This window comes from Monodelphis domestica, chromosome 4 (assembly GCF_027887165.1).
Source record: "Monodelphis domestica isolate mMonDom1 chromosome 4, mMonDom1.pri, whole genome shotgun sequence".
Lineage (NCBI taxonomy): Eukaryota > Metazoa > Chordata > Mammalia > Didelphimorphia > Didelphidae > Monodelphis > Monodelphis domestica.
Genome location: NC_077230.1, coordinates 208,911,661 through 208,939,284, shown reverse-complemented (window position 1 = coordinate 208,939,284; position 27,624 = coordinate 208,911,661). Strand labels below are relative to the sequence as shown.

Genomic DNA, 27,624 nt, shown 5'->3' with positions numbered 1-27,624 from the left:
GACATAGTACTTGAACTAAGCTTTGAAGGAAATTAGAAATTCCAAAAGATGAAGGTGAAGAGTATTGCAAAACATGGAGAGTGTCCTGGAATGGAAGTGTAATTTAAGTATAATATATAAATTAAAAATCTAGAATCCATTACAAAACAATTTCCAAAAAAAAAATCTTTTACAATTTGTGCCACTTCCATCTCCTTGGAAGTTCTAAAGCATAGTTGATATTTATATAGTACTGATGATTTATATAGTACTAAATGATCTCATTTGATCCTGATGTCAGCCTGGGGCAGTAAGCTTTCACCCATTACACTCATTTTACAGCTGAGGAAGCTGGAGCTCAGAGAGTCATAGGTGACTTCCCAGAGGTTACAATGAATATATGGCATCAACAGAACATCAACTAAAGTTTTCTGCATCCAGAAATAGTGTACTCTCTACTAGAGTGTAGCTCAGGTCAGTAATTATTCCCTTTTAGTTTTTGTATTTGTGGTAGCTTGCACATTTATTATTTTTATTTAGAATCTGTGTTCATGTAGCCCATAATAAAATCTTAGAGAAATAGAACTTACCCAAAAGAACCATAAGATCAAAGGGTAATAAATTCCTGGGTCACCAGGTCACCTTAAAAGTCTTAAAGTCAACCTTAAAAGTTATAGCAACCCATTCACTGAACCAAATAGGCAACTGAGACCCAGAAAGTTTAAGTTACTTGTCCAAGGTCATACAGGCAATAAGTGGCAGCATTTGGTTTTAAACTCAATACCTTTGTAAGTCAAGCATTCTGTTCACTAAAGCAAACTACTGCTCAAGTCATGTGTCTTACAGCATCCACTAAGATAACATCAAAATAGATATATGATCTAGACAGAAAAGGAGATATAATAAATAAATTTGAAAAACAGGGAACATATTGCCTATCAGATTTGTGGATAGGAGAGGAATTTATGAGTCATCAAGGGATGGAGAGCATTGTGAAATGTAAAATGGATAATTTTGAGTACATTAAATTGAAAAGGTTTTATACAAATAAATATTGCCAAGATTAGAAGGAAAGTAGAAAACTGGGGGAAAGTTTTATAGAAAATCCCGCAGATAGAGATCCCATATGTAAAATATAGAGAGAACTTTGTCAGATTTATAAGAATAAGCACTATCCCCCAATTAATAAATGAGCAAAAGATATGAACAGGCATTTTTCAAGTGAAATCAAAGCCATATACAGATACATGAAAAAATGCTCTAAATCACTTCTGAATAGAGAAATGCAAACCAAAATAATTCTGAGGTGCCATCTCACACCCATTAGATTGGCTAAAGTGACAAAATGGCAAAATGACAAATGTTGAAGATGTGGAAAAATGGGAACACATACACTATTGGTAGAGTTGTGAATTAATCCAACCATTTTGGAAAGCAATTTGGAAATTACACTGTGTATACTCTTACTGTAGTTTCCAAAGGAGATCGGGGAGGAGGGGAAAAGGGAGGGAAGAACCTGTATGTTCCAAAATATTTATAGCAGCACTCTTTGTGGTGGCAAAGAACTGGAAACTGCGGGGATGCCCATCAATGAGGAAGTGGCTAAACAAATTGTGGTATATGATTGTGATAGAATACTACTGTTCTATAAGAAGCTATGAGCAGGCTAATTTTCAGGAAGGGGAGAGAGAGAGATTGGGACCCTTATGGATAAATTCTAGAAATAAATAATTTTTTTTCCAAAAAGAAGAGAAAAATCGTGCTGTGTCCAGCTACAAAATAGTAAGGGTTAAATAATAGATATTTCAGCTCTTCTACAGAATCATGAAATATATATCTATAGATGAAGAACATCTGCATGTATAGTATATAATAGATATTTGCATATATATATATATATATATATATATATATAGAGAGAGAGAGAGAGAGAGAGAGAGAGAGAGAGAGAGAGAGAGAGAGAGAGAGAGAGAGAGAGAGAGAGATCTACATAGATTTAAACCTATAAGGTAGAAAGGACACACATTGGATAGAGAGCCAGGCCTGGGGTCAAGAAGAGGAGTCTTCTTGAATTTAAATCTTGTTCCAGATATTTACTAGCTGTGTGACTCAGGACAAGTCGTGTAACCCTATTTGCCTCAACTGCCTCATCTATAAAGTTAGCTGGTTAAGGAAATGGCAAACCTTTCCAACATCTTTGCCAAGAAAACGTCAAATAGATTGTCAAGAGTAGGGCACAACTAAAACTGACTTTAAAAATTGGGGGGTTGCAAAGATTTCTCACATGACAATCTTCAAGAAAATCCAAGAGTTCTAAGAAGTGGGGGTGAGGAGGAAGTAGAAGTCAGTCATTGGAGACGTCCTATGCCAAGGCGATGGAAACAGGAGCTGGAATGCTATATTCCGAGAACAGTAGAACAGTTAATGGAATATTAAACTAGAACAAATGTGGAAGGCTTTAAATCTCTAGCTGAGGAGTCTGTATTTTATTCAAGAAACCAAAGAGATCCAGTGACTCTTTTTAAGGAAAGGAATGACATGGTTAGACTTGGGTTTTAGAAGGATTATTTCAGCAACTGTGTGAAAAGTGGGGTTGAGAAAGGAGGTCTACCACCTTTCTCAGTGGGAGTGCAACTAGGAGGCTGCAGAAATAGTTCAGAGAAGAGGCAATATGGGCTTATTAAAGAATCATATGCATGTGAATAGCTAAAGGGCCAGGCCAGGAGTCTGGAAAACCTTGGGGTCTATTGAGATATATAGACTCTTTACCACTACACTAATGATCCCATATGGCTATGATGTTTTTTTTTTTTTTGGTAGCTTCTTTGTATAATTTTGTTGTCTCCTCCCTTGTGACTTCACTTTTCACCTGCTATCGGTGTACCTTCCTATAACAGAACTTTCTTATTATCTCTGACTCAAAATTTCTTATGTAGTAAGGATCTGGAACCTAGGTAACCAAGCTAGTAAAAAATATGTATAATATTAGAGTAAATAAGCTCTGAATCAGGGACTTTCTCATGTGTAAGGTATAGGAGCTCAGGACAGCAATGTGACCTTGGGCAAGTCACTTATCTTTGTTTGCCTCAGGTTCCTCATTTGTAAAATGAGCTGGAGAAGGAAATGGCAAACCACTACAGGCTCTTAACCAAGAAAATCTCAAATGAGGTCACATTGGGCCCAACTGGAACAAATAAACAACAGGAGCTCAAGTACATAAATTTTGAGACATTTATTTTGTCTGCTTAGTAGCCTTTATTTTTTATGTCTTTGTACTCAGTTGCATTTATAGCATATTTTACAATTAATTTCCTTCAGCAGAAAGACTTCTGATCCGATTAGTGAGAGACCCTATAAAAATGTATTAAGAAGAAAATTTATTTCTATGGGGGAAAGTATTATTTTTTTAGATAAGCCTGCCAAGAAGTGGAAAAAATAACTTTTGCTCTGACTTTAGACCAGCTAGAGTTTCAAAACTTGACAAGCTTTCAGCTGTTTTTCTAAGGGGAAAAAAAGGAATGTGTCGTGACTGTGGAAAGTTACCATGACTGGGAGTGACAAGGTATAAGGTTTGAAAGAAAAACTCCAGCTAATGACTTATTTGTGAAAAGAATGTATTTGAAAAAAATATTCTCTAAGTTGTGGTAGTTTTAAAGATTTTATTATGAACTTTTCTCTAGCAACACTTTCCTCTCATTGGATCAATATCTTTAGTTTATCTTAACAATGGAAGTAGTGTGCTGGATCAACCTGGCTGTCATAGTTGAAATTATTATTGAAGAGGCTCCAGTGTGTAGCAGTCCCTCAAAGGGTCTTCTTTGTCCCTAAAATCCTCTAGTACATGAGTGTTGGAAGAATGGTAATCCGAGGAAGAGCCTGCTTTGAAATTTTTGAGAGATTGGAATTTAATTCAATACCGCTGGTCAATAATTGTGAGGACCCAAAGTCATTATCTGGAATTTAGAAATAATTATCAAGATTCTAAAAACCAATCTTCCATTATAATAGCTTATGATTTGGATTTGTAATAGCATTTGACCAAAAGTAACAAAACTCTAATCTGACCTTCTCAAGATCTGATTTTTCTCCCCAAAACTTTTATTATCTTTCCATTTTCTTACATATTACTTGTTCCTCATATATGACGCTCCATCTCTTTGTAGCTCTGGACCAGTTGAATCCTTTGTCTTGGTGCTCCTCCTATCCCCTCACTTCTCCTCTTGAGAATTCCTTCTAGACTCAGAAATATTACTTTCTATAGGAGACCTTTTCTGATGCCCTGAGCTGCTAATGCCTTCCCCGCTGAGGTTATCATCTGTCTTCTCTGTATTAAATCTTACATGCATGTTCTATTACCTATTAGAATGTAAGCTCCTTTAGAACAGTTTTTGTTTCTTTCTTTATATCCTCAGAACTTAAGATCATTAAAAGCGTTGTCCACTTCCCAAATGCAATCCTGTCTGATAACCTCCTCTTAGTTAATTTATCCACCTACAGTGCCTTCCAAGGTCATTATTATTGTTGTTCTAGTTGTTGGCAGTAACAACAATAGAATAGAGAGAGGGACTGGGCTTGTTACTCATTGGTCAAATAAGAACACACTCTCTTCCCCCATAGACTGGCACATTCTCAGCAGTTCTTTATAGTGTTAGAGAGTTGCCTAGAATACTGAGAGATTGAGCTCTCTAACAAGTACACCTTGCTGCCTCTCCTAATAACAACAGCCCTACTAGTAGCTTACATTTATATAGTCGTTTTCATATATTTTATCCTTAAAACCTCATAAATTCAGTGTTATTATTGCACTCTTTTTACAGATGAAGAAATTGAGGCTTAAAGATATTTTGATGTGCCTAGGATCACACAGCTAGAAAGTGCATCTGAATTAGGAGGTGAACTCATGTCTTTCTGTTTCCCAATCCTGGGCTCTAACCAGGGCACCGTATCTATTAATGAGCTAACTCAATGGGCTAACCATCCAAAATCATGTCATAATTTGGCAATTTGTATTGACAATCTATTCTCTGTTGATTTTTTTTCTTGTGCGTCTGTCTCCTTTGAATGGCAGGGGTACTCAGTGATGAAGGAAGCATTGACTAGGACTCAGGGCAGTCAGTATAGCATCACTTACAAATGAGAGCATATGGGCAATCTTACCCTCTGTAGGGAATTTGTTCATAGGATGGCCATGCCCCAGAGAAACACTTTTAGCAATAATAATAATAACTTGATTTAGATAGCACTTTAAGGTTTGCATTTTGGAAGTATTAATTTATATTGTCTTGCTTTGCTTAAATTGTTTTTGTCTTAATAATACCACTTGTGAACTCTTTTGTCTGGGATAGATATTCTCTTCTTTAAAGTATTATGAAAATTGGTATGCATGCCTTTAAAATCATGTTGCTACTGGCATGGATTTCTTCTCTATGTATTTGGTCAGGTCCAGCCACACTTTCCAATTTTATGTTTTTAAATGTTATTGCAACTCCCTCTTATAGCACTGAGATAGTAGGAATCCAAATACAGTTGTCCCACAGCATTATTAATTATCTGAATAGATCTTTCTAGAAATTCAGTTCAACAAGTACACATTACGCTTGAGCTAAAGCCAAGGAACTGCAATCAATGTCAGAAATGGACAGACAAGAAAGTCAAAGCAAACATGGTTCTAGAAACTATTTGTTTTCTGCTAGGTTTTACAGTAGTATATTTCCCCATTTAATGGAGGAAACTATTGTAAAAAATAAAGAATCTAAAGTTGATTTTAAGGAAGATGGGGCCTTCAAAAATAGAGGAGCTTATGCTCTATTGGGGGGGGGGGAACCTAGAGACATAGATAATACAAAAGTATACAAAATAAATACAAAATAACTTCAAGAGTGGAATATGCACTATGACCATATAAAAAGGAAAAGTGAATGAAAATAAACCAATCAAGAATTGTGATGAGAATTTAGTGCAAGGGAGCTTAACCTTTTTTGTGGTGTTTTGAACCTATAGATCTCTTCTCAGAATAATGTTTAAACTTTTTTAATTTTATTTTTAAACTATTATATATGGGTTTTTTTTAATGCAGAGGATTTAAAAGAAACTCAGTTATAGGAAAACAAAAATTTTTCCCATTTAAATTCCTAGATATCCCCACACCCCAGGAAAATATCTGTGGGTCCTGGAAGGATGTAGCATTCCCCTATTGACCCTTGATTTCTATAACTGGACCCTAATCCTCCAGTGGAGATGCAACTGTCAATTGGTTAAATCTCTGTTCAGGTACCAAGTATACATCTAAGGAAAGCCCTGTGGGCCAGTCAAAATCATCAGGGAAAACAATGCTTTAATGAGAATAACATGTAAACCAATGGAAATGATGTAAAATGAAGTGACCAGAACACAGTATATAGTAACAGAAATATTGCACAATGATCAGCTGTGAAGGACTAAACTATTATCAGCAATACCAGGTTTTAGGACCCAAAAGGACTCTGGATGAAAAATGCTCTCCACAGCCAAAGAACTGTTCAAATCTAATTGCAGATCAAAGCATGCCATTTTTCACTTTATTTCCCTCATGAATTTTTTTGTATTAAATACAAGATATGTGTCTTCTTTCATAGCATGAGGAATATGGAAATATGGATTGCATAGCAGCTCTGGTAAAACCTATATCAGACTCTTTACCATGGTGAAGAGGAGAAGGGAGGGAAGGAAAGAATCTGAATTATGAAATGTCAGATAACAATTGTCAAAAATTGTTTCAACATGTAATTTTTAAAAATTTAAGTTAAAGATGAAAAAAAAGAAATTAATTAACTGAAATGTAAATAGCTCCTAAGCCTACGTAGTTCTATTGACGTTCAGTGCTAACCTCTTGTTAAAATATTAAAAACAAACACCATAATTTCAATGCGAAGGAGATCACTAAAAAATGTTAGGATCAGGAAAGGTCATTTTTAGTAAGTGGTGCTGAAAGGGAATCTCAGAGACAGCTAGGGATGGATTTCCTGAGGTGGAAGTAATGAAGGAGAGCAAATCAGCCACAGGAGACAGCCTGGGCAGAAGTATGGAGACCATAAATGGATGTTGTGAACAGGGACCAATAGTCAGGATACTGGCTGGATCATAAAATGAGAGGATGTAGTTCTCTGTGTGAGACACAAAACACAAATGGGATTCATTGCATGTTCTATGATACTTAAACTTGTCATGCTCCTTGTCTTTGACCTTGTAAGTATTGCAAGTTTCATGAGGATGGCCATGCTTGTGAGCACACTCCCACCCAACGAGATCATTTTTCAATTCATAGACCCACCGTGACTACATTTAATCACCTGTTGCACAGACAGGGATGCAGATGGCTAAGGTGCCTTCTTCTTGAAGTTTATTCAATAGCCCAGGGGCTAAAGTACTAAGTGATATGCTGGAACTAACTAATGCTGTCACAGAGCTCAATAACTCAATCTTGGATAAACATCAAAGCATAAATTACAAAGGGAAAAAGTTCCAATTTGATAATTGTGGGGAAAGTAAAAAAGCAGTTTGGCAGAAATTACGTTTAGACTTACACTACATTCTACAGTAAATTAAATTATAATGCAATATTAGATTATTTACAACTATAATTAAAATATAATTAATATAATCAATTAAATTAATATAATATTAAATTACAAAGACAATATATTATAAATGGATATGTAACTTAAGTATTAAAAATTATATAATTAAAATTTAGAAGAAAAGCAGACCATAGCTGTTGACAGAATAATAGTGGCTAAAAGGAAGTTAATAATCGGACAGTATCTAGTTGTTCTGGATGAATCCAAGTTATCTGGCCCAGATGAATTATGTTCTGGTACTGAAAGAAATAGCAAATTTGATTGCTAGGTCACTATCAATGATATTTGAAAAACTGTGAACAGATAATAGTCATTTCAGTCATGTCCAACTTTTGGTGACCCTTTTTGGGGTTTTCTTGGCAAAGATATTGGGGTATTTTGCCATTTCCTTCTCCTGTTCATTTTGCAGATGAGGAAACTGAGGCAAAAACAGTTAAGTGACTTGCCCAAGGTCACATAGCTAGTGTCTCAGACCAGATTTGAATTCAGGAAGATGCACCTTCCTAACTCCATACCCAGCACTCTATATACTACATCATCTACCTGCCCCCTCCAAAGAAATGTATCAGACTGTGGAGATAAAAAAGAACAAATACTGTCCCAATTTTCAAAAGAATAAATTTTGAGGGGCAGCTAGGTGGCTCATAGGATAGAGAGATAGGCCTAGAGATGTGAGGTCCTGGGTTCAAAAATCCTAGCTGTGTGATCCTGGGCAAGTCACTTTACTCCAATTGCCTAGCCATTACCACTCTTCTGCCTTGGAACCAAAACTTAGTATTGATTCTAAAAAGAAGGTAAGATTTTTTTTAAAAGAGTGAATTTTCCTAATTTTCAAAAGAATGAATTCTGTATATTACAGACCAATAAACATGGCTTCAATTCCTCATAGATGTGTAGACTATATAATTAAAGAGATGATTAATAAATAATTAAAAATCAATTATTATATAGCAAAGAGTCAATTAAAGAATAATTTTTAAAGATTCAACATCAACTGAACCTCTGATGGACTATTCTTGGCCTTTGGTCTACTTTAAAAATTTTATTAGTAATTTAGAGAAAAGTATATATGTCCTGTTTATCAATTTTTCAGATTATACCAAGTGGAGAGGAAAAACCAACACACTGATAACAGATAGAATTTTTTAAAATGTTGATAGACTAGAACATTGAGTCAAATTCAATAGGGACAAACTTATGCTTAAAACAAATCAGTTTCACAAATACAAGATGGAGTAGGCATGGCTGGACAGTCGTTCAGTGGGGAAAAAAAAGATCTTAAGGTCTTAGTGCATTGCAAGGTCTATGAGGCAACAATATGATAATGGAGCCACAAAAACGAATGTCCTCTTAGGTTGCATTGAGAGAAGTCCAGGAATAAGGAAGTGATAGCACTTTGGTACTCTGCCTTGGTGACCACATCAAGAGTACTTAGTTTAGTTCTAGGCACCTGAAACAAAAAACTGAAGACGACTGAGAAAAGGGCAACCAAGATGATGAAGGGTGTTAAAGTTCATGCCCTATGAAGGTCAGTTAAAGGAACTAGAGATTCTTAGCTTGGAGAAATCTTGGGTCGGCAACAGACAGGATATCTGTCTTCAGGACAAGCTTGTCAAGAGAGAAAATACAGAATTAGGAGCAATGTATGGAGAAAGGGAAGGGAATCAGCCTTTTTGTAGCACCTATTTTGTACCAGGCATTGGGCTGGGAATGCTATCTTATTTGATCCCCACAACAATCCTGCAAGGAAGGCATTAATATTATTTCCACTTTACAAATGAAGAACATGAGGTCAATAGAGTTTAAATGACTTGCCCAGGGTCACATCACTAGTGAGTATCTAAGGTTAAATTTTAATAATAATACTAGTAATAGTAGTAGTAGTAAAAATTTATATAGTGCCTACTATGTGACAGGCATTGTGCTTAGTCCTTTACAATAGTATCTCTCCTTTGTTCCTCACAACAACCTAGGGAGTGAGATGTTATTTTATCATCCCCATTTGACAGCTGAGAAAACTGAGGCAAAAAGAGATTAAGTGAATGCCCAAGGTCTCACAGCTAATACATATCTGAGACCAAATTTGAACTTGGGAATTCTGGACACCTGGCCTGGTGCTCTAACCACTGGACCACTAGTTGCCTCTAAGAAAGATAAAAATTGAGTCTTATTATAAGGGAAATTTCCCTAATAATGTGAACTATCCAAAAGCAGCATGGTTGTCTTGGGAAGTGGTAGCTTTTCTCTCATTGAAAGCCTTTAAACAAATGTATAGTGAACACTTTTGGGGGGATTTAAGGATGTCTTAGAAGAAAATTTTTTTTAGGTATGGATTAGACTAGATGGCTACTGGCACCCATTCTAATTATGAAATTCTATGATATTATGATCTTTTCCTATTCATACTTCTTAGTGTTAAATTTGACCTTTTCTCTAATAAGTCCAACATCTTGCTGAATATAGAAAACTGATTCTGAAATGATACCCACATCTGTAACCAGTCATTTCCCATGAAGACTGAATCAATTTCCTTTTTGAAAAAACTTTGTTCAGTGCCACCATATCTATTACTTTCTGCTTCTCATTTTGAATGAAATATTCAAGATACATAGGACCTCAAGATTCTGAAAATTATAACCATTGTCTTCTCTCACTTTTTAATCCTGAACTTTTTTTTTCCTAATGTCTAACAAGAACCAATATGAATTAATTTAAGGAAGATTATCCACCACCACCACCCCAAGCAAAATTGTAGAAATAGACAGAACTTTTCTTCAGGACCATTTCTTTTTATTTTTATTAAACCTACTGTCTTTAATATTAATATATTTGTCTCCTTTAGTTTCTTAAGATGATGATTCTCCAAATTTTTGGTCTATACAGAATTTTGAGAGGGAGAAAAACCTCATGAGACAGTTTCCTTCTTGTTATATAAGAAAGGAAATACTCTGTATCTGAAGTGAATTTGTTATGTGCCCTACTAAATCATAAACTTCTTGAGAGTAAGAACCATTTCTATTTATGTACAGTTCTCATTGTTAGGAACTTTTTCTGATATAGATTGTTGTTTAAAGAGACTGTAAAGCTTTATTAAAAATTATTTCAAATTTATTTATTTGTTTATTACATTAAAATACCCAGGTAACTTCCTCCTCTCCCTCGATTAGCATTCAACAAAAAAAGACATAATTGACCAAAGAGACATATGTATATATAAAACCATGTCTTGCTTATTTTGATTTATCAGTTCTTTCTGTGGAGGTGAACATAACAAAATTCTTTCTTCAAACAATATTTCTATTGCTATCTAGCTTTTTGATAAACTTTCTAGATCCATTCTTGATGAATGGAGTTGATTTCTTTAATAGAACTTTGCAATTTCTTTTGCCTCCTTCCGAAATATAGACACCCCCAGACCATTAATCATCTTTGAGGTACAAGGTACTGGGGATACAAAGGTGAAATATTGACAGCCCCTCTCAGAACTTACTACTAGGAAGGATACAGCCTGTACACAAAAGAGATACTGATAAAGTACTGTAAGAAAATTGGATGAGACAGAACATTTTCATCTGTGCTAAGCCTTGAAGAAAGAGAGTTTTACACGTTAATATGAAGAGGGAGTTTGTTCCAGACAGGGGAGATGACTTTGAACTAATGAACAGAGATGAAGTATGGCAAGTAAAGTTTGGGAAATAACTATTTCAAGGTCAGGTAGATTGCATTAAAAGGAATGGTATGAAATAATGTTGGTAAATTAGAATTAGCCTACAGAGGGCTCTAAATTCTTGGATAATGACATTATGATTACATTTTATCATCTTGTTTTTATTCTTTTTAATATAACTTCATATAGGCAATTTAAGAATGTGCATATGTACTGTAAATCAAAGGACATTGCAGGGCCAATTGGCTATGTGGTACCTAAATTTCCTAACAGTAGTTTCTTTTTTTTATTATTTAATTTAATTTTATTATCATGCAAAACAGACTTCCATTTTGGCCATTGTTGTAAGAGCACACTTACATAAAACCAAAACCCCCAAGTAAAACTGTAAATACACTGATGTGAAAGATAGTATGCTTTGATCTGCATCCATCCAACTCCAACAGTTCTTTCTCTGGAGGTGGATAGCATTCTCTGTCATAAATCTTTCAGTATTGTCCCAGATCATTGCATTACTGAGACTAGCCAAGTTTTTACAATTGATAATCACACAATATTGCTGTTATTGTGTACAATGTTCTCCTGGTTCTGCTTATTTTGCTCTGTATCAGTTCATGCAGATCTTTTCAGCTTTTTAAAAAATCATCTTGCTTATAATTTTTATAGCACACTAGTATTCTATCATTAACATGTACCATAATTTGTTCAACCATTCCCCAATTGATGGATATCCCCTCAGTTTCCAGTTCTTTGCCACCATGAAAAGATCTGTTACAAATATTTTTGTACAAATATGTTATTGTCCCTTTTTATGATCTCTCTGGGATACAGACTCAATAGTGGTATTACAGGATCAAAGGGTATGCACAGTCTTATAAACCTTTGTGAATAGTTTCAAATTGTTCTCTAGAATTATTAGATCAGTACACAACTCCACCAACTATGCATTAGTGTTCTAATTTTGCCACATCCCCTTCAACATTTATCACTTTCCTGTCCTGTAATATTGGCTAATCTGAGAGGTGTGAAGTGGTGCCTCAGAGTTGTTTTAATTTGCATTTCTCTAATCAAGAGTGACATAGGATTATTTTTAATATGATTATTTTTTTAATATTTTATTTGATCATTTCCAAGCATTATCCATTAAAGACATAGATCATTTTCTTTTCCTCCCCCCACCCCCCATAGCCAACACGTAAATCCACTGGGCATTACATGTTCTTGATTTGAACCCATTGCTATGTTGATAATATTTGCATTAGAGTGTTCATTTAGAGTCTTTCCTCTGTCATGTCCCCTCAACCGCTGTATTCAGGCAGTTGCTTTTCCTCGGTGTTTCTACTCCCACAGTTTATCCTCTGCTTATGAATGGTGTTTTTTTCTCCTAGATCCCTGCAAATTGTTCAGGGACATTACACCGCCACCAATGGAGAAGTAATATGATTATTTTTTAAATTAATTACTTTATTTAGAATATTTTCCCCTGGTTACATGATTTATTATTTTTCCCAACCCTCTTCCCTCCCCCTCCCTGAGCAAACAAGCAATTCCACTGGGTCATATATGTATCATTGTTCAAAACATATTTCCATATTATTCATATTTGCAATAGAGTGATGTTTTAAGACCAAAATCCTAATCATATCCCTATCAAACCACGTGATTGATCATATGTTTTTCTTATGTGTTTCTGCTCCCTCAGTTCTTTCTCTGGCTATGGATAGCATTCTTTCTCATAAATTGCTCTGGATTAGCCTGGATCATTGCATTACTACTAGTAGAAAAGTCTATTACATTTGATTATGCCAAAATGTTTCAGTTTCTATGTACAGTGTTCTTCTGGTTCTGCTCCTCTTGCTCTGCATCAATTCCTGGAAGTCTTTCCAGTTCACATGGAATCATTTCTTTCAGCACAATGGTATTCCATCACCATCAGATACCACAATTTGTTCAACCATTACCCAATCAATGGATACTCATGCATACTCATTTTCCAAAATTTTGCTAATACAAAGAACATGGCTACAAATATTTTTGTACAAGTATTTTTTCTCATTATCTCTTTGGTGTATAAATCCAGAAATGGTGTGACAATGAAGGGCAGGCATTCTTTTAAAGCCCTTTGCACATAATTCCAAATTGCCCTCCAGAATGGTTGGATTAATTCACAACTCCACCAGCAGTGTGTTAGTGTCCCAATTTTGACACATCTCCTCCAACATTTATCACTTTCCTTTGCTGCCATGTTGGCCAATCTTCTAGGTGTGAGATAGTACCTCAGCATTATTTTGATTTGCATTTCTCTAATCAGGACGGATTTAGACTTTCATATGATTATTGAGAGCTTTGATTTCTTCATCTGAAAATTACTTGTTCATATCTTTTGACCATTTGTTATTTGGGGAATGGCTTTTATTCTTATAAATTTGAAATAATTCTCTTTAAAATCTAGAGAGTATGTATATATATATATATGTATATATATATATACACCTTGATCAGAGAAATTTGTTATAAAAATTTTCTGTTTGTTGTTTCTCTTCTAATCTTATTTACATTAGTCTTGTTTGTACAAAAAGCTTCTTAATTTACTATAACCTAAATTATTCATTTTATATCTTATAATGCCTTCCCCAAAGATCTGCAAGGGAAACTATCCTATATTCCCCTAATTTACTTATGGTATCACTTTTTATATCTAAATCATATATCCATTTTGACCTTATTTGGTATAGAGTGTGAGATTTTGGCCTATACCTAGGTTCTGCTATGCTGTTTTCCAATTTTGCAAGCAGTTCTGTTAAACAGTGAGTTCTTATTCTAAATGCTGGAGTCTTTGGATTTATCAAACACCAGGTTGCTAAGGTCATTTACCTTTGTATGTTGTATATCTAATCTACTCCATTGATCTACCATTCTATTTCTTAGTCAGTGTAAGACTGTTTTGATGATTACTGCTTTATAGTATAGTTTGAGATCCTGTGATCAAAAACCATCTTCCTTCACATTTTTTCCTCTGCCTCTTTTAATTGATTTTTAAAATCCTGTTTTGAGCTTGTCCAGAACCTGACACCAAATAATATTTTTCTTTGAAGCTTTGCATGTATTTGCTTTGCTTTCACTGTCTCCTTCTGTGTCTATGCCTTGCTCTTCTTTGTTTCCATAAACATTTTCTATGGTTAGGTTTTTTTATGTTTGCTCATTTTCTTGATATTTTTCTTGACTTTCACTTTTATCGTGAAGGTGGGTTTTGTTCTCAGGGTAGAGAGGGCACTCTCTTAAACTTCAATTTTTCCTTGCTGCTATCCCTGGCCTTATTTCTGGATTTCTGCAAGTTTCAGTTCTTCCAAAGTGTATAATGGCCTGTGGTCTAGGAGCTCTGAAAGCCACCTCCCACTGCTGACTCAGTCTCCCCCAAGATTGCTAATGGCTTGCAGAGCTCAAAGCACTGTCATCTACCTAGTGCTAAGACTCAAAGACTAGCTCAATATTAGGTTGGGGCTTTTAGCCTCACTGTGGGCTTTATAAGATCTGGCACACTATGGACTCCTTAGCCCTGGGGCTTGTTACTTGAGCTTTGGTAGGGACTATCATCTCTGGCTAATTGCTTTGCCCTGGGGCTTGTTACTTGAGCTTTGGTAGGGACTATCTCTGGCTAATTGCTCTCCTCCTCCTCCTCTTGCTGCCCTAACCACTTCTTCCCTGCTATATCCCCTTTACAACAAACCATAGTGAAAATGCAGGAGACAGGTGTCCCAACAAGTGGCGCCCAAACAGAGACCCCTCCCAAAAGGTAAAGATTAAGGACCCCTCATTGAGGGATTGCAGGTAAGAAGAACCTTCCCCCAGGAGCACGTTATAAAATTGGAGGAGCAAAAAAGTAGTCAGGAGTCACAGCCAGAGAGGTTTACCAGCCAGTAGGTCTCAGCAGGTCATAAAGGACCTTAAGCTAGTAATGGGTAGGAGGAGAACATGGGACAAGCTAAGTCAAAAGAGAAAGAATCACTTTCACAAGTATTGAAATTTATGCCACAGGTAAGAGTAACCAAAGTTAGCATTGCCCCCCTACAAAAATGTCTTGATTATGTCATAGAGCCTTGGGAAGAAGTAGGAGAGAGGATTAGAGTGATAAGGGACTGCTTAGACCCTTGTTCTAAACTCCAGAAAGGAAACAGAATCCAAACATAAGGCTGTTTTTCCTCTTCAGAGATGATTAATTTAAAAAGACAAAACCCTTTCCTTCCGCCTCCAATATAAAATTATTTCCCTCAGAGCACTGTGTAGAATTACAAGAAAAGGCAGCTAATTGCCTGTTCTTCCTCTTTTTGCTGCCCTAACCACTCCTTCCCCTGCTATGTCCCTTTACAACAAACCATAGCTAAAATTCAGGAGACAGGTGATCTCAACAGCTTTGGCCTTGGTCTGGGCATTCTGTAGACTGTCTTGGGGGCTCTGGGCTTCATCCTGGGTTTAAAAAGAGTAGGTGTGCCAAGCAGACTGCCTGCTGATGGGATTCATGACCTTACTGAGGGGTAGGGCTGAGGCTTGAAACTTTATGGGGTATGAGTGATGTTGCTCTGCTGTTGACTTAGGCAAGGTCTCAGGGTTTGGATGTTGGCTTGGGCTCAGGTTCAGAACCTGAAACAGTATATGTGGGGTGGGGGTAGGAGACTTGCACCAGTAATCCTTGATGAAGCCTCTTGCAGGCTGTGCTGCCCTCTCCCTAGTGATCCAGACCCTTTCTACCTACCTTTCAAGTAGTTCTCTGCATGAAAGTAGCTTCACTCCTTCTCCTTGTTGGTTTATTCACTCAAGTATTCATTGTGAGGCTTTATTTTAAGGTTGGTTGGAGAGGATTCTCATAGTGATTCAAGCTTTCCCTGCTTCTTCTCTACCATCCTGACTCCACCCCAAGCTACCATTAGTTTCAAAGTCTGTAGCTTCCAATATAAACATGCCTGAAGTTACAAGATGTTATCAAGGATGCTGTTGTTACTGACCTTGTAATACTGAGTTGCCACTACTACCCAAACACTCTACCATTCTTTGTGCCTAAGACACGAGCTGTTAGAAGCATGTCCTGGCATATGAGACTTTACCAGGGATACATGTAAAACAGGGGTATAGAATGAAAAATGAGAAGGCTGTGCCATTGCTGCAATGGATCACTTCCTGGCCCCATGGACCATAGCACACCAATGCTGTCTATGAAGTTTTCTTGGCAAAGATACTGGAATAGTTTGCCCCTTCCTTCACCAGTGGATTAAGGCAAACAGAAGTTAAGTGATTTGCCCAGGATCACACAGGTAGTAAGTGTCTGAGACCAGATTTGAAATTGGGTTTTCCTGACTCCAAGCCTAGCACTCTCTCCACTGAGACACCTAGTTGCCACTCTATTAATGCTAGCTACTACTGTCTGTTGTTATTACTTAACTACTCACTTGCTCCTAGGAACTCTGAAGGACTAGAAATTGCCAAGCAGTTGTAGAGCAGCTTTGGTGAGAAAGAGTTGCATCACCAGGAGTTCCCAAGATCAATGACATCACAGATTCAAACTATCCCCTTCCTTTTAAGAGATGAGACCCAGGCAAAGGTTTCTAATCCTGTCTCATTTATACTTAGTCAAGCAATTGTAACCCAAAAAAAGTGGGTATTAAAGTCCCTTCTTCCTATCCTATTTATCAGAAATTTAAAAAAAAATTTTAGAAGCTTTTAATGCCTAGCCTACCAAAACTTTGCCTTTTGGGGGTTCCCAGGGCTTAATTTCTTAATGCCATCAAAAGGAAACAAGAAGTGCCCATTATCCTTCTTGTTAGATGGCATAGAAAATATGTTTTATTTGAGCCTTATAAGTTACATAACGTGTAATAGTGTTGACATAAAAAATGGAACTTAGTATAATTTTTTAAGTGTCCTAATAGAAGACTTGTGTCCCAGACTTTCCCTTGTCACAAAGGCTTCAGGGTACATTTGGGGGACTTTCATACTCTCTTGATTCATAGATATCCCATTCAGAAAGTCAAGGAAAACATATACAGTACCCTGTATTATAGCAAAACAAACTCCTTGCTAGCAAGCATTCAAGTGACATGTATAAAATACTTGGGAAACCATGAAAGGCTATGTAAATGTTTGCTATTATTATTATAGAACAATGTTTTTTAAATGGAGATTTAGAGAAATGGTAAGTCAGTCTTGACAAATTGTGCCATCTTTTTGAAAAGTCTGGGGAAACCCTAAGTTTTGGTACATAGCCTCAAAGATATATGTGAATTCCCAGAATTACTTACATTTCCAAAAATGGAAAGCCCTCTGGTGGAGGCCCCCCGATCCACCCATCCTCTCTTGGACAACTAAACTACTCAAAGTGAGATAAGGAATAATGTATGGAGTGACATTTCAAAATTATCTTTGTTTTTTTTCCAACTTCTGTCTTCCTTGTGAGATTCTTGCCTTCATATCATTGCCAGCCAATCCATAAATTTCTGGTGAGGTTAGACTTCATCTTTTTATGTCATCTCTATCTCTCCTATGCAAGAAGAAGGGAAAGTAATTCCCTCAATCAAATCTTCCTCTATCCCCAGTGCCATTGCTCTTTCAACAACATTGTCCCTCCCATCTGCTTGTCCTCATTACATCCATATCCCCAGAGCAAGGCAAACAGAGAATCAATCCTCTTCTAAGAGAGGATCCAGTCACAGCTACTCCATCCATCAATCCCCATACTGTAGTGCACACATTTTATTTTTCTCAGTTTTTCAAATGGGAAAGAAAGAGGAAGCAGTAACATTTATGTCAAAGATCTGTCATTTCATCAACTGTGAGCAGGACCTCTTTGTCCTTAAATGTCTTGGGGGAGTTGTAATAGCTAAGAAACTTCATTTTCTGGTCATCGTCCTTTTTTTAGACTTAGTTGGATGGTTCTTTGGATGGCACATGGCTTGGGAGGGTCTGGTAGAGGTTTGCTCTCTCCTTGTATAACCTTTAGGGACCTGCTTTTATTCTACATCATGGGTTATCTAAGCAGGACTTGAGTTTTATTTCGTTTATCCCTCTGATCTCACCTAGGTGGACAAGTCTCTTCACTTGTGCAGATAAACAATTAATCTATAACTTAGAGTTTGAGAGTGATTTACTCAGGGTCTCACAAGTATTGTGAGTCAGAGTCAGGATTTGACTAGATCTTTCTGGCTCCAGTTATAGCAATCTGTTGTCAACATGGAAATATAGAAATCCCCAGTTTATTTAGTTGAGTGTAGAAACCCCAGGTTTTGATGAGGATGGAACTCAGGACCTTCAGCTTGCGAGACTGACGCACTACCTACTGCGCCAAAGCTGAAATGGATGGAAAGGGGGGGGGGGATGATATACTGGGAGAAGCTTCTGGAGACAAAAGAGCTACTTGACTTCGGATGGGATTTACCTCCCCACCTGAAGTGGATGTCTATTGTCTGGTGAAGTGGGACCTTACCTCAGGGGGAAACCTCTCCTGTGACAAAGTCAAAACCTGGGGTTTCTACACTCAACTAAATAAACTGGGGATTTCTATATTTCCATGTTGACACAGTGCTATTCTGGTTTCTTCTCATAGATGTTAATACAAATAATCTAAGAAAAATTTGGACATGTAAAATAATAAAATATCAGCATGTAAATTTTAAATATATTTTAAAAACACAACAGAATCTCAGATTTGAGAGAGACCTCAGAGGTTATCTTGTCCAACCTGCACCTCAAATGATGAATTCATAAACAATACCAAGTCTTTCTGAATACCTTTATGACATTCAAGAGTTTGGGCAGTTCCTCAAAGATGGTTTTGAAGAATTTAGGCCCATAGGTGCCAGAATCTTATAAAGATTTAACTCCGGGTCTTATCCACAGTGCTGATTGAGTCCTGTAGAAAATTTTTATACAGTTTGAATTAGTTTAAAAGATAAAATTAACATAGTCTTGAAGAGAAAAATAAATCATAAAAGAGCATCATGGTTCCTGAAGGGTGAAAGGTCAGTCCTATCCATTCTTTTTGCCTTGTTTGGGATTGAAGGTTAGGAGTAGTTAAAGGTTAATGTTAATCACTAGTTAGAGCTACTTCCTCCTCCCAAGTTATTGTCACCGGAAATATAATGCCCAATGTTTGATAGTAGCTAGTCATACCTAAGGCACAAAATATATATTTGGCTTAAGGGAAGCTTCTGGCCACCTAGAAGTTCTCATATTTGGTAAAAAAATTCATTGATCTAGAGGTCATCCAATCGAGCCTACTCACTTTTCAGATGAGAAATTGAAGCATTGAAAGGCTTTGAGATTGGCCCAAAGTCATAGAGGTTTTAAGTGGCAGAGATGGTTCTCGATTCTGATTCCAAGTTTAGCCTTTCAAGTTAAGAGTTCTTTCTACTGCACCATGCTGCCTTGACAGTACAAGGCAAAGACAATTTTCTCAATTCTTCACAAAAATCACTTTCCTCTCATTCCAGCCCTTGGATAGGTATACTTCTATCAACCTTTAGTTCCCCAGAATACCACTTCCCAATGAAACTAATCCCATAATATCTACTTTTCTAACATAGGGGTTCATAAACCTTTTTTATGTCCATGGACCCATTTGGCAATGTGGAGACATCCATGGACTCCTCCTCAGAATATTTTTTTAAATGTATAAAATAAAATGTATAAAACTATGAACCAATTATATTGAAATACAATTATCAAAGGCGCAAGGAAGTGACTCAGTGGATTGAGATGCAGGACTGGAGATGGGAAGTCCCGTGTTCCATTCTGACCTCAGATACTTCCTAGCTGTGTGACCCTGAGCAAGTCACTTAAACCCCATTTCCTGATCCTTCCTGCTTTGCTGCCTTGGAACCAACACACTGTACTGATTCTAAGATGGAAGGTAGGGATTTAAAAAAAAAAAAAGAGAGAAAGATATAATTCACAAAATCTAAGATTCTATTGTGCTTTTTAAGTATATTTTAAACCCAGAGGCCATTATTTTATATTTCCCAAAGTGTCATTTTCTTTCAATATCTTATGTTAACAAAGATGAAAGGAACTTAGGTCTTCCTGACCCCAAATATAGCAATCTACCCACTATTCTTTGTTTCCTCTCAAATCTGGGAAAGAAAACAAATTCATGGACATCAGGTTCAGAACCTTGTTCTAGACTATTTATGAGAGTAAATTCTGATATTGATCTGACAATGCTTCTTCCCTCCATGTTGAAGATGATGGAATGAAGACATTGTGAATTGAAACTGTATTTCTTTGTGAATACAATAGAAGAAAACTTAACCTGTTCAAAACATCTTTCAAGGATCTTACTCTCAGGCCAAATGTTTAAGAGAAACTTTTTTTCTCCCTATTGTTCGGGGTCCTGGAGATTTCAGATTGAAGAGGTAGAACACCTCAATTTATAGCCTCAAAAAAAGGGCTGATCAGCTTTCTGGAAAAAGTGTAAATTATGTTGCTATGTACTCATGTCAGAATTTTGGATCCCTTTAACTCTCCAAGTGCATATCCACCAACTATCAAGACTGATATCTTTGTGTTCCTGGAACAGATATTATTATTTCTTTTATTTGATACTTTATTAATTAAGAGATTAGAGTCAACCATTCCAGGAGTAAGCCCATTACATAGTGATATAATCTTGTATACCACTAGAGCCTGAAGGTATGTTCATTTAGCTCAGGTGAGGCATTCTACTCTCTGACCTTGCTTCCTAGATGGAATCTATGGCAGGAAAGTGCTAAGAATCATGGTATGGATGGTTCCATTTGAACTTCTATCCTTGACTTAGCACTTCCCAGCCTGGTTAGGAGTGTTGTTGACAGCTTTACATAATAGATGTGCTCCTAAAAATATATGTGTAAAACTTTTTTTTTTTGGTACATCAAATTGTACTTTAAATGATCTAGGTGACTTGATGTTTAATACAATCCTGTGATGATTTTTTAAAACAATTATTTTGTCAAGTAATCATCCCTTAATTTATTTCCTTAGATACATTTTATTTAATGAGGTAATTTTTTTTTTTTATGTAGTGGTTAATAGTACAGTCTTTGAAGTTGGGAAGATATAGATCCTAATCCCAATTCTGATTCATATAGACTGTGTGACTCTGGGCAAGTCAATAAACCTCTCTGCCTCCAAGCAGTCCTTTATACATATGAATTCTAGAAAAGTTATTATTTGTACTAATGAATAAATGAAAATGTATTTATTATGAGTTTACACTTTAAGTACATTTTTAAGTACTAGGGATACAAAAACAAAAGTGAAGATTGATCTTCCCTCAGAAAACATATTTTCTAATGGGGGAAACATCTCACTGGGTGATGTGTTAGTCATGGAGAGGCATTTTGCCTGGGAAACTTACAGAGATGGTTAGTGGAGCAACAAAAATAGCCTCATACACCCTTTCCAGGAGCAGAGGCAGGGTGGATTTGATTATAGTTCCAAATAGGAAAAGATAATAGGATTGGGGAAAAGTAGGTAGGTGGTATGGGAAGGAGACAAGAAGAGTGAGTTTGGTAAAATGGCAAAGCAGCTAACAAGAAGATAGAAGGGGAATAGAGTGGAACATGGTTGGAGCAGCTGCACAGATATAGTGGATCAATGTGACATTCACTGATCGGGGGGACAACGATGGAATGGAAAGGATTAATTTCTTCAAGGCATGACCTCTGATCTGAGAATCAGGGGGATTTTCCACTCTGAAGTTCCCTGTATCTATGAAATCACAGTTCTAGACAAGAGAAAATTATTTCATAAGTTCAGGTTTTCCTAAAATATGGCATACATGATGACCTATAAAGAAAAATTTAATCATGTAATTGGTTTTGTTAATGTAGTTTTTTGTGTTTCATCATGTACAATATTTTTTTCGGGCAATATTACAAAAGTACAAAGGGTAGAACAGGAAGTAGGTGGTAAGTTTAGATTGTTTCTTGCCCTACTTGGCTAGCTTTTTGGATATTCTGTAACCTATTAGGATTGTTGTCGTATTTAAAAAATAAGAATGCATTTAATCAGTATAATTTTTCATTCTCCAGATTTTGTAGCTAATTGAATTGCTGGTCCAAAAAGACAGTAAAAAAAATGAGGTGGAATGAAGGGAGCATTCAAATGAGAATCATGCGACCTACATCATACTGCTAGTTTTGATACTAATAAATCATGTAAGCTTAGGCAATCATTCAATTTCCCTACTCAATTTCTTCACCTGGAAAATGAAGTGGGCCCTTCCAATATTCAATACATCTTATTGTTTAGCTGTTTGTTAGGTCTGACTATCATCCCACTTAGGGTTTTCTTGCCAAGATACTGGAGTGGTTAGGCCATGAAAATGCCTCAAGATATCTGTCACATTTTCTTTTGTAAATCAATGCCCTCCTAATATATGTATGTGGCCAATCAATTAACATAATTTATTATGAGCCTGCCTTATTTGGACACTAATAGGTGCTGAGAACACAAAGGGGGGAAAAGATATTCTTGACCCTGAAATGCTTAGATTCAATTAGGAAGTTGATGTACTTCCAATTTGAAAACTCTGTGGTGAAGTGTTCTTTTATGGGGAGGAGACTTGTATGGCACAGTAGAAAAAATCCAGAGAATCAGCAGTGGAGCCTAAAGAGGAATGAATTTGCTTGTTGACTTGTTAAAATATTTTGCAAAGCTTAAAGTAATATGTAACTAAGAATTGATGTTGTGGTGGTGGTAATGACGATGATGATGATGATGATGATAATGTCATCTCTAGCTTGAGTTAGAAGCAATATTTAGCCAATTGGGTTTTCCTGGGTGGATTTTTATAGTAGACTGATCTCTTTTGAGTGTCCATGTATTTATCACCAAGGAAGTCCTATAGTTTTCTGGTATTTGATGCAATCAGGACATAAGCACACTGAGGTATCTGGAGAACTTCACCATCCATAGGAAATCTTTCTACTCAATAACTATTTGTTGGTGGTGATGGTGAGATTTGAATACAAGAATTATAATAAAACAACCAGTATTCACATAATATATATCCCTTCTGATTAATGTTGGAAAACATTGCCAGATCATGGAGTCAAATAAAATAGAGCCAGAGCTTCATTACTGTGTAGTTCAAGGCAAATCATTTCACCTTTCTGAAGCTCTTTTTTCATATGTATCATGATGAAGTTGAATGAGATCAACTTTGGGGGCTTTTTGTTCTAAATTCCACAATCCTTAGGTCACTTGCTATAAGGAAACAGGTAATGAATATTGCTGACATATATCAAGAAGATTCTTTCTTATGCATGTATTTTAATTTTTATATCATTCTATTTCTTGTTCATTTTTTCTTAGGGGAAATACCATGGAAATCCTATGCATATAGCAGTAGTTATTTCCAATTGTTTAAGAGAAGAAAGAAGAATATTGGCTGCAGCTAGCATGCCTGTACAGGTAATATTATCACCTTAAATGTAATTTTTTTGAAAACCAAACAAATATCTTCCCCATTCCTCATCAGGCCTGCTTTGTTTTGTCAAAGTTCTTTCCTAGGCAACCACTAGCCTAGACCTTGCCCTTATTGCTTCATTCCTTTATAGACTCAAAGAAGAGTTAGTTGTTAATGGTTTATAGTCAATGTGACAGGAGATCTCTGGTAAAAGGACCCCAAGGTGCTGTGCTTGGTCTCCTGCTGGTTAACATTTTTACCAATGACTTGGACAGAAGCATATATTGCCTGCCCATCTAATTTGTGAATAACACAAAGATAGAAGGGAAAATGAACACTTTGATGGTGGTCAGGATCTTGACAGGCTAAAACAATAAGCAAATCTAATGAGATTTGATAGGGACAAATGTAAAGTCTTACACTTGGTTCAAAAAATCAACTTCATAAGTACAATATGAGGGAAGATTTGGTATATAGCAGAAGTGTCAAACATGCAATCATGAGCCTCATGAAGTTCATAGCACACACACCCAAATACAGCCTGAATCATTAATTCCTTTGATATTCTTGATTTTTTGTTTTTCCAAATTAGATTTATTATTTTTTCTAGTTCATTAAGATAACTTTTTGGTAATTTAATTGGAATGGCATTGAATAGGTAGATTAGTTTAAAATATAAAGGAAGGTCATCTAACAGTACCAGATTTTGAATTAGACAACATCATTGAGACAGTTCAGGCAAAAGGTGACAAAGGCTTGAACTTGATGCAGATGGTGCTCTGAAGAAAGAAATAGCAAATTCATTTTCAGTTTGAGACCTGGCTGACAGGGGTCCGACCTGACACTAATGAGACAGAGAGATTGAGTAATTTGCAAGGCTTTATTGGAGGAAAGGAGGGGGCACAGGGATGGGAGGCCATTGGCAGAGGCAGTGGAGGTGGGAGGGAGAGAGCAAGGGGGGAGCCTGCAGTCTGTGGAAGGCTAGGGGTCTCCCCTGGGGTGGAGAAGAGGGGGCATCTTTTATAGGGTAGTGATCTGGGCAAAGTTAGGGTACTTGTGTCCCGATGATTGGATGGCCCTAAAGGTATGTGGAACTTCAACCTCTGGGGGTGGAAAGTTGCTGGTTCCCAAGGTTGTATAGTTCCTAACATGGTACAGACAATATAGGTCCAGAACATGAATCCATCATGGATGTGTCAGGTCAGCGCATGGGAAGTAACAGTGCCCTATGAGTGGAACAACTGCTTTGTTCTGGAGTTTCAGCAGGTGCAGAAGGGGAGGCTAACAGGGAAAAGGAGGAAGGGAACTTTGGTCCTAGGATCTTTCATTATACTAACCCTCATGTCTTTGCCCATGTTGTCCTCATGGTTGAGAATATCCTCCATTTTTCCTTCAATACTCAACTCAACCTCCCCCATGTGACTCTTCTAGACTCCATTAATTCCCTCTCCTCTAAATTTCTATGGCACAAAACACCTCTACCAATATACCATGCAGTCATATTTTGTCTGGTTCAAGCCAATGTTGTTTCATCTATGTTATCCTGGTCTCTTCAACTAAACTGTAAAATCCTTGAGACATTATTTCTTCTGAATTTCTCACAACACTTACTTTCATGTGAAATATGTGGCAAATATTTAATAAATATTTATTTTACTTGTGTGCTTTTGAAGTCTCCTAAGAGCTCTGGCACCAGAAACCTTTGCTATTTTTTCCAGTTAGTCTATGAGCTCTTTGGGGTAATTCAGTTCTACCACTCAATGTAAATTCTGTATTTTTTGACCATCAAGGAGCCGACACAACCAATACCAAAATTATTCATTAAAATACACTATCATTAACAAAGGAAGATAAAATAGAATAATTATATACTATTTCATACACAAATTTGTTCATCTTCTTAAGGCTCTAGCCCCTTAAATTTATCCTAAAATCATCTGCCTCTTCCACTGTTGATTCTCATCACTGCTTCTTGGTATGAGAAATAGTGGACAGTAAGAAGTTCCTTAGTGTTAGCAATATATTTATTTCAGTGATATTTCAGCACAAAAAAAGGAAGTTGGGTAATTCTTACATTGGTTCATGGAGAAGAACTGATTGAGTAAATTCATGCTGGCTAGTCTCGGGTATTATAATCTCTTTAATATTTGTTCCTTCATTCATTAGACAAACACTTTGAAATACTTGATATTATACCCTATCAGATATTAAAGGAATAGAAAGTTGTCATTCCTACCTGCAGGAAGTAGGGGAGTAAAGGCATAGTCAACTAGATAAAAGCAAAGCAGGATGTGGTTAGTACCATAAGGATGGCATAACCAGAGAATCTTTTTAAATTTTTATTTAGTTTATATTTAAGAACCCAGTTAACTCCCTCACTCCCTCCCTTTCCCCCATTAGAGAAGGGATCATTTGACAAAAAGATATATCTATATGGAACTAGATCTTATTTCTATTTATTAGTTCTTTCTTTGGAAGTGGGCATACACAACTCATTCTTCAAATGACATTTCTGTTGCAGTATATAATGTTCTCTTGGTTCTGCTTATTTCACTCTTTATAATTTCATATGTCTCACCACATTTTTCCAAAATTAACTGTTCATCATTTCTTACATCACAGTAGTATTCCATCACAATCATATGCTGAAACTTGTTCAGCCATTTCCCAACTGGTGAACATACCTTAACTTTCCAGCTCTTTGCCACCACAAACAAGCTGTTATAAATATTTTAGAATATATAGCTTCTTTTCTATTTTCCTTGATCACCTTGGGAAATAAACCTAATAGTGGTTTGTTGAGTCAAAAAGTATACACAACTTTACAACTCTTTCAGTATAGTTCCAAATTTTTCTCTAAAATGACTGGATCAGTTCACAGTTCCACCAACAGGTATTAGTAACCCCATTTTTCTACGTCCTCACCAACATTTCTCATTTTGCCCTTTTGTCATTTTAGCCAATCTGATGGGTATGAGATAAAATTTCGTAGTTGTTTCAATTTGCATTTCTCTAATTAGTAATGACTTAGGGCATTTTTCATATAGTTATATATATATATAGTTATATATATATATTTCATTTCTTCATCCAAAAACTGTATGTTCATATCTTTTGACCATTTATCAACTGGAAGATGTCTGCTATTCTCATATAGTTGGCAAAGTTCTCTATATATTTAAGATATGAGATCTCTATCTGAGAAACTTTATAAAAAATTTCCCAGCTTATTGCTTTCCTTCTAATTTTGACTACAATAATTTGATTTATATGAAAACTTTTCAATTTAATACATTCAATATTATCTATTTGATATTTGACAATGCCTCCTATCTCTAATTTATCCATAAAATCTTCTCCTATCCATAAATCTGATAGGTAATATGTTACCTATTTCTCATTTGCTTATGATATCCTTTTATACCTAGGTCATGTATCCATAATGATCTTAACTTGGTAAATGGTGTAAGTTATTGTTCTATATCTAGTTAGTCTGTTTTTTTATTCCAAAAACTTTGATCTTTATTTTTGTCAAACTATTGTTACTGTAATCTTTTACAATTATTTATTGCATATGTATTCTGTTCCACTTATCTAGTTTTCTATTTCTTAGCCAAGAACAAATAATTTTGACAATTATTTCTTTATAATAGAGTTCAAAATCTGGAACTTCCTTTATAATTATTCATTAATTCCCTTGATATTCTTGAACTTTTGTTTTTCTAAATTAATTTTGTTATTTTTTTAGTTTATTAAAATAACTTTTTGGTAATTTAATCAGAATGATATTGAATAAGTAGATTCGATTAGGTTGGATTTTCATTTTAATTATATTGGCTTTGCCCATCCGTGAACATTTAATATTCCTAGGTATTTTATTCTTTCTATGGTTAGTTTAAATGGGTTATCTCTTATTAACTCTTCTT

General features: G+C 36.0%; 1 protein-coding gene across 1 annotated transcript in view; it reads left to right on the top strand.

The window, feature by feature from the left end:
- STAT4 (signal transducer and activator of transcription 4) overlaps positions 1-27,624 on the top strand; it is a 127,369-nt gene that overhangs the window by 37,463 nt on the left and 62,282 nt on the right. The window contains exon 3 of the mRNA XM_003341288.3: positions 23,605-23,703. Within this exon, the coding sequence (XP_003341336.1) occupies positions 23,605-23,703 (99 nt within the window). The remainder of the gene's footprint in view (positions 1-23,604; positions 23,704-27,624) is intronic.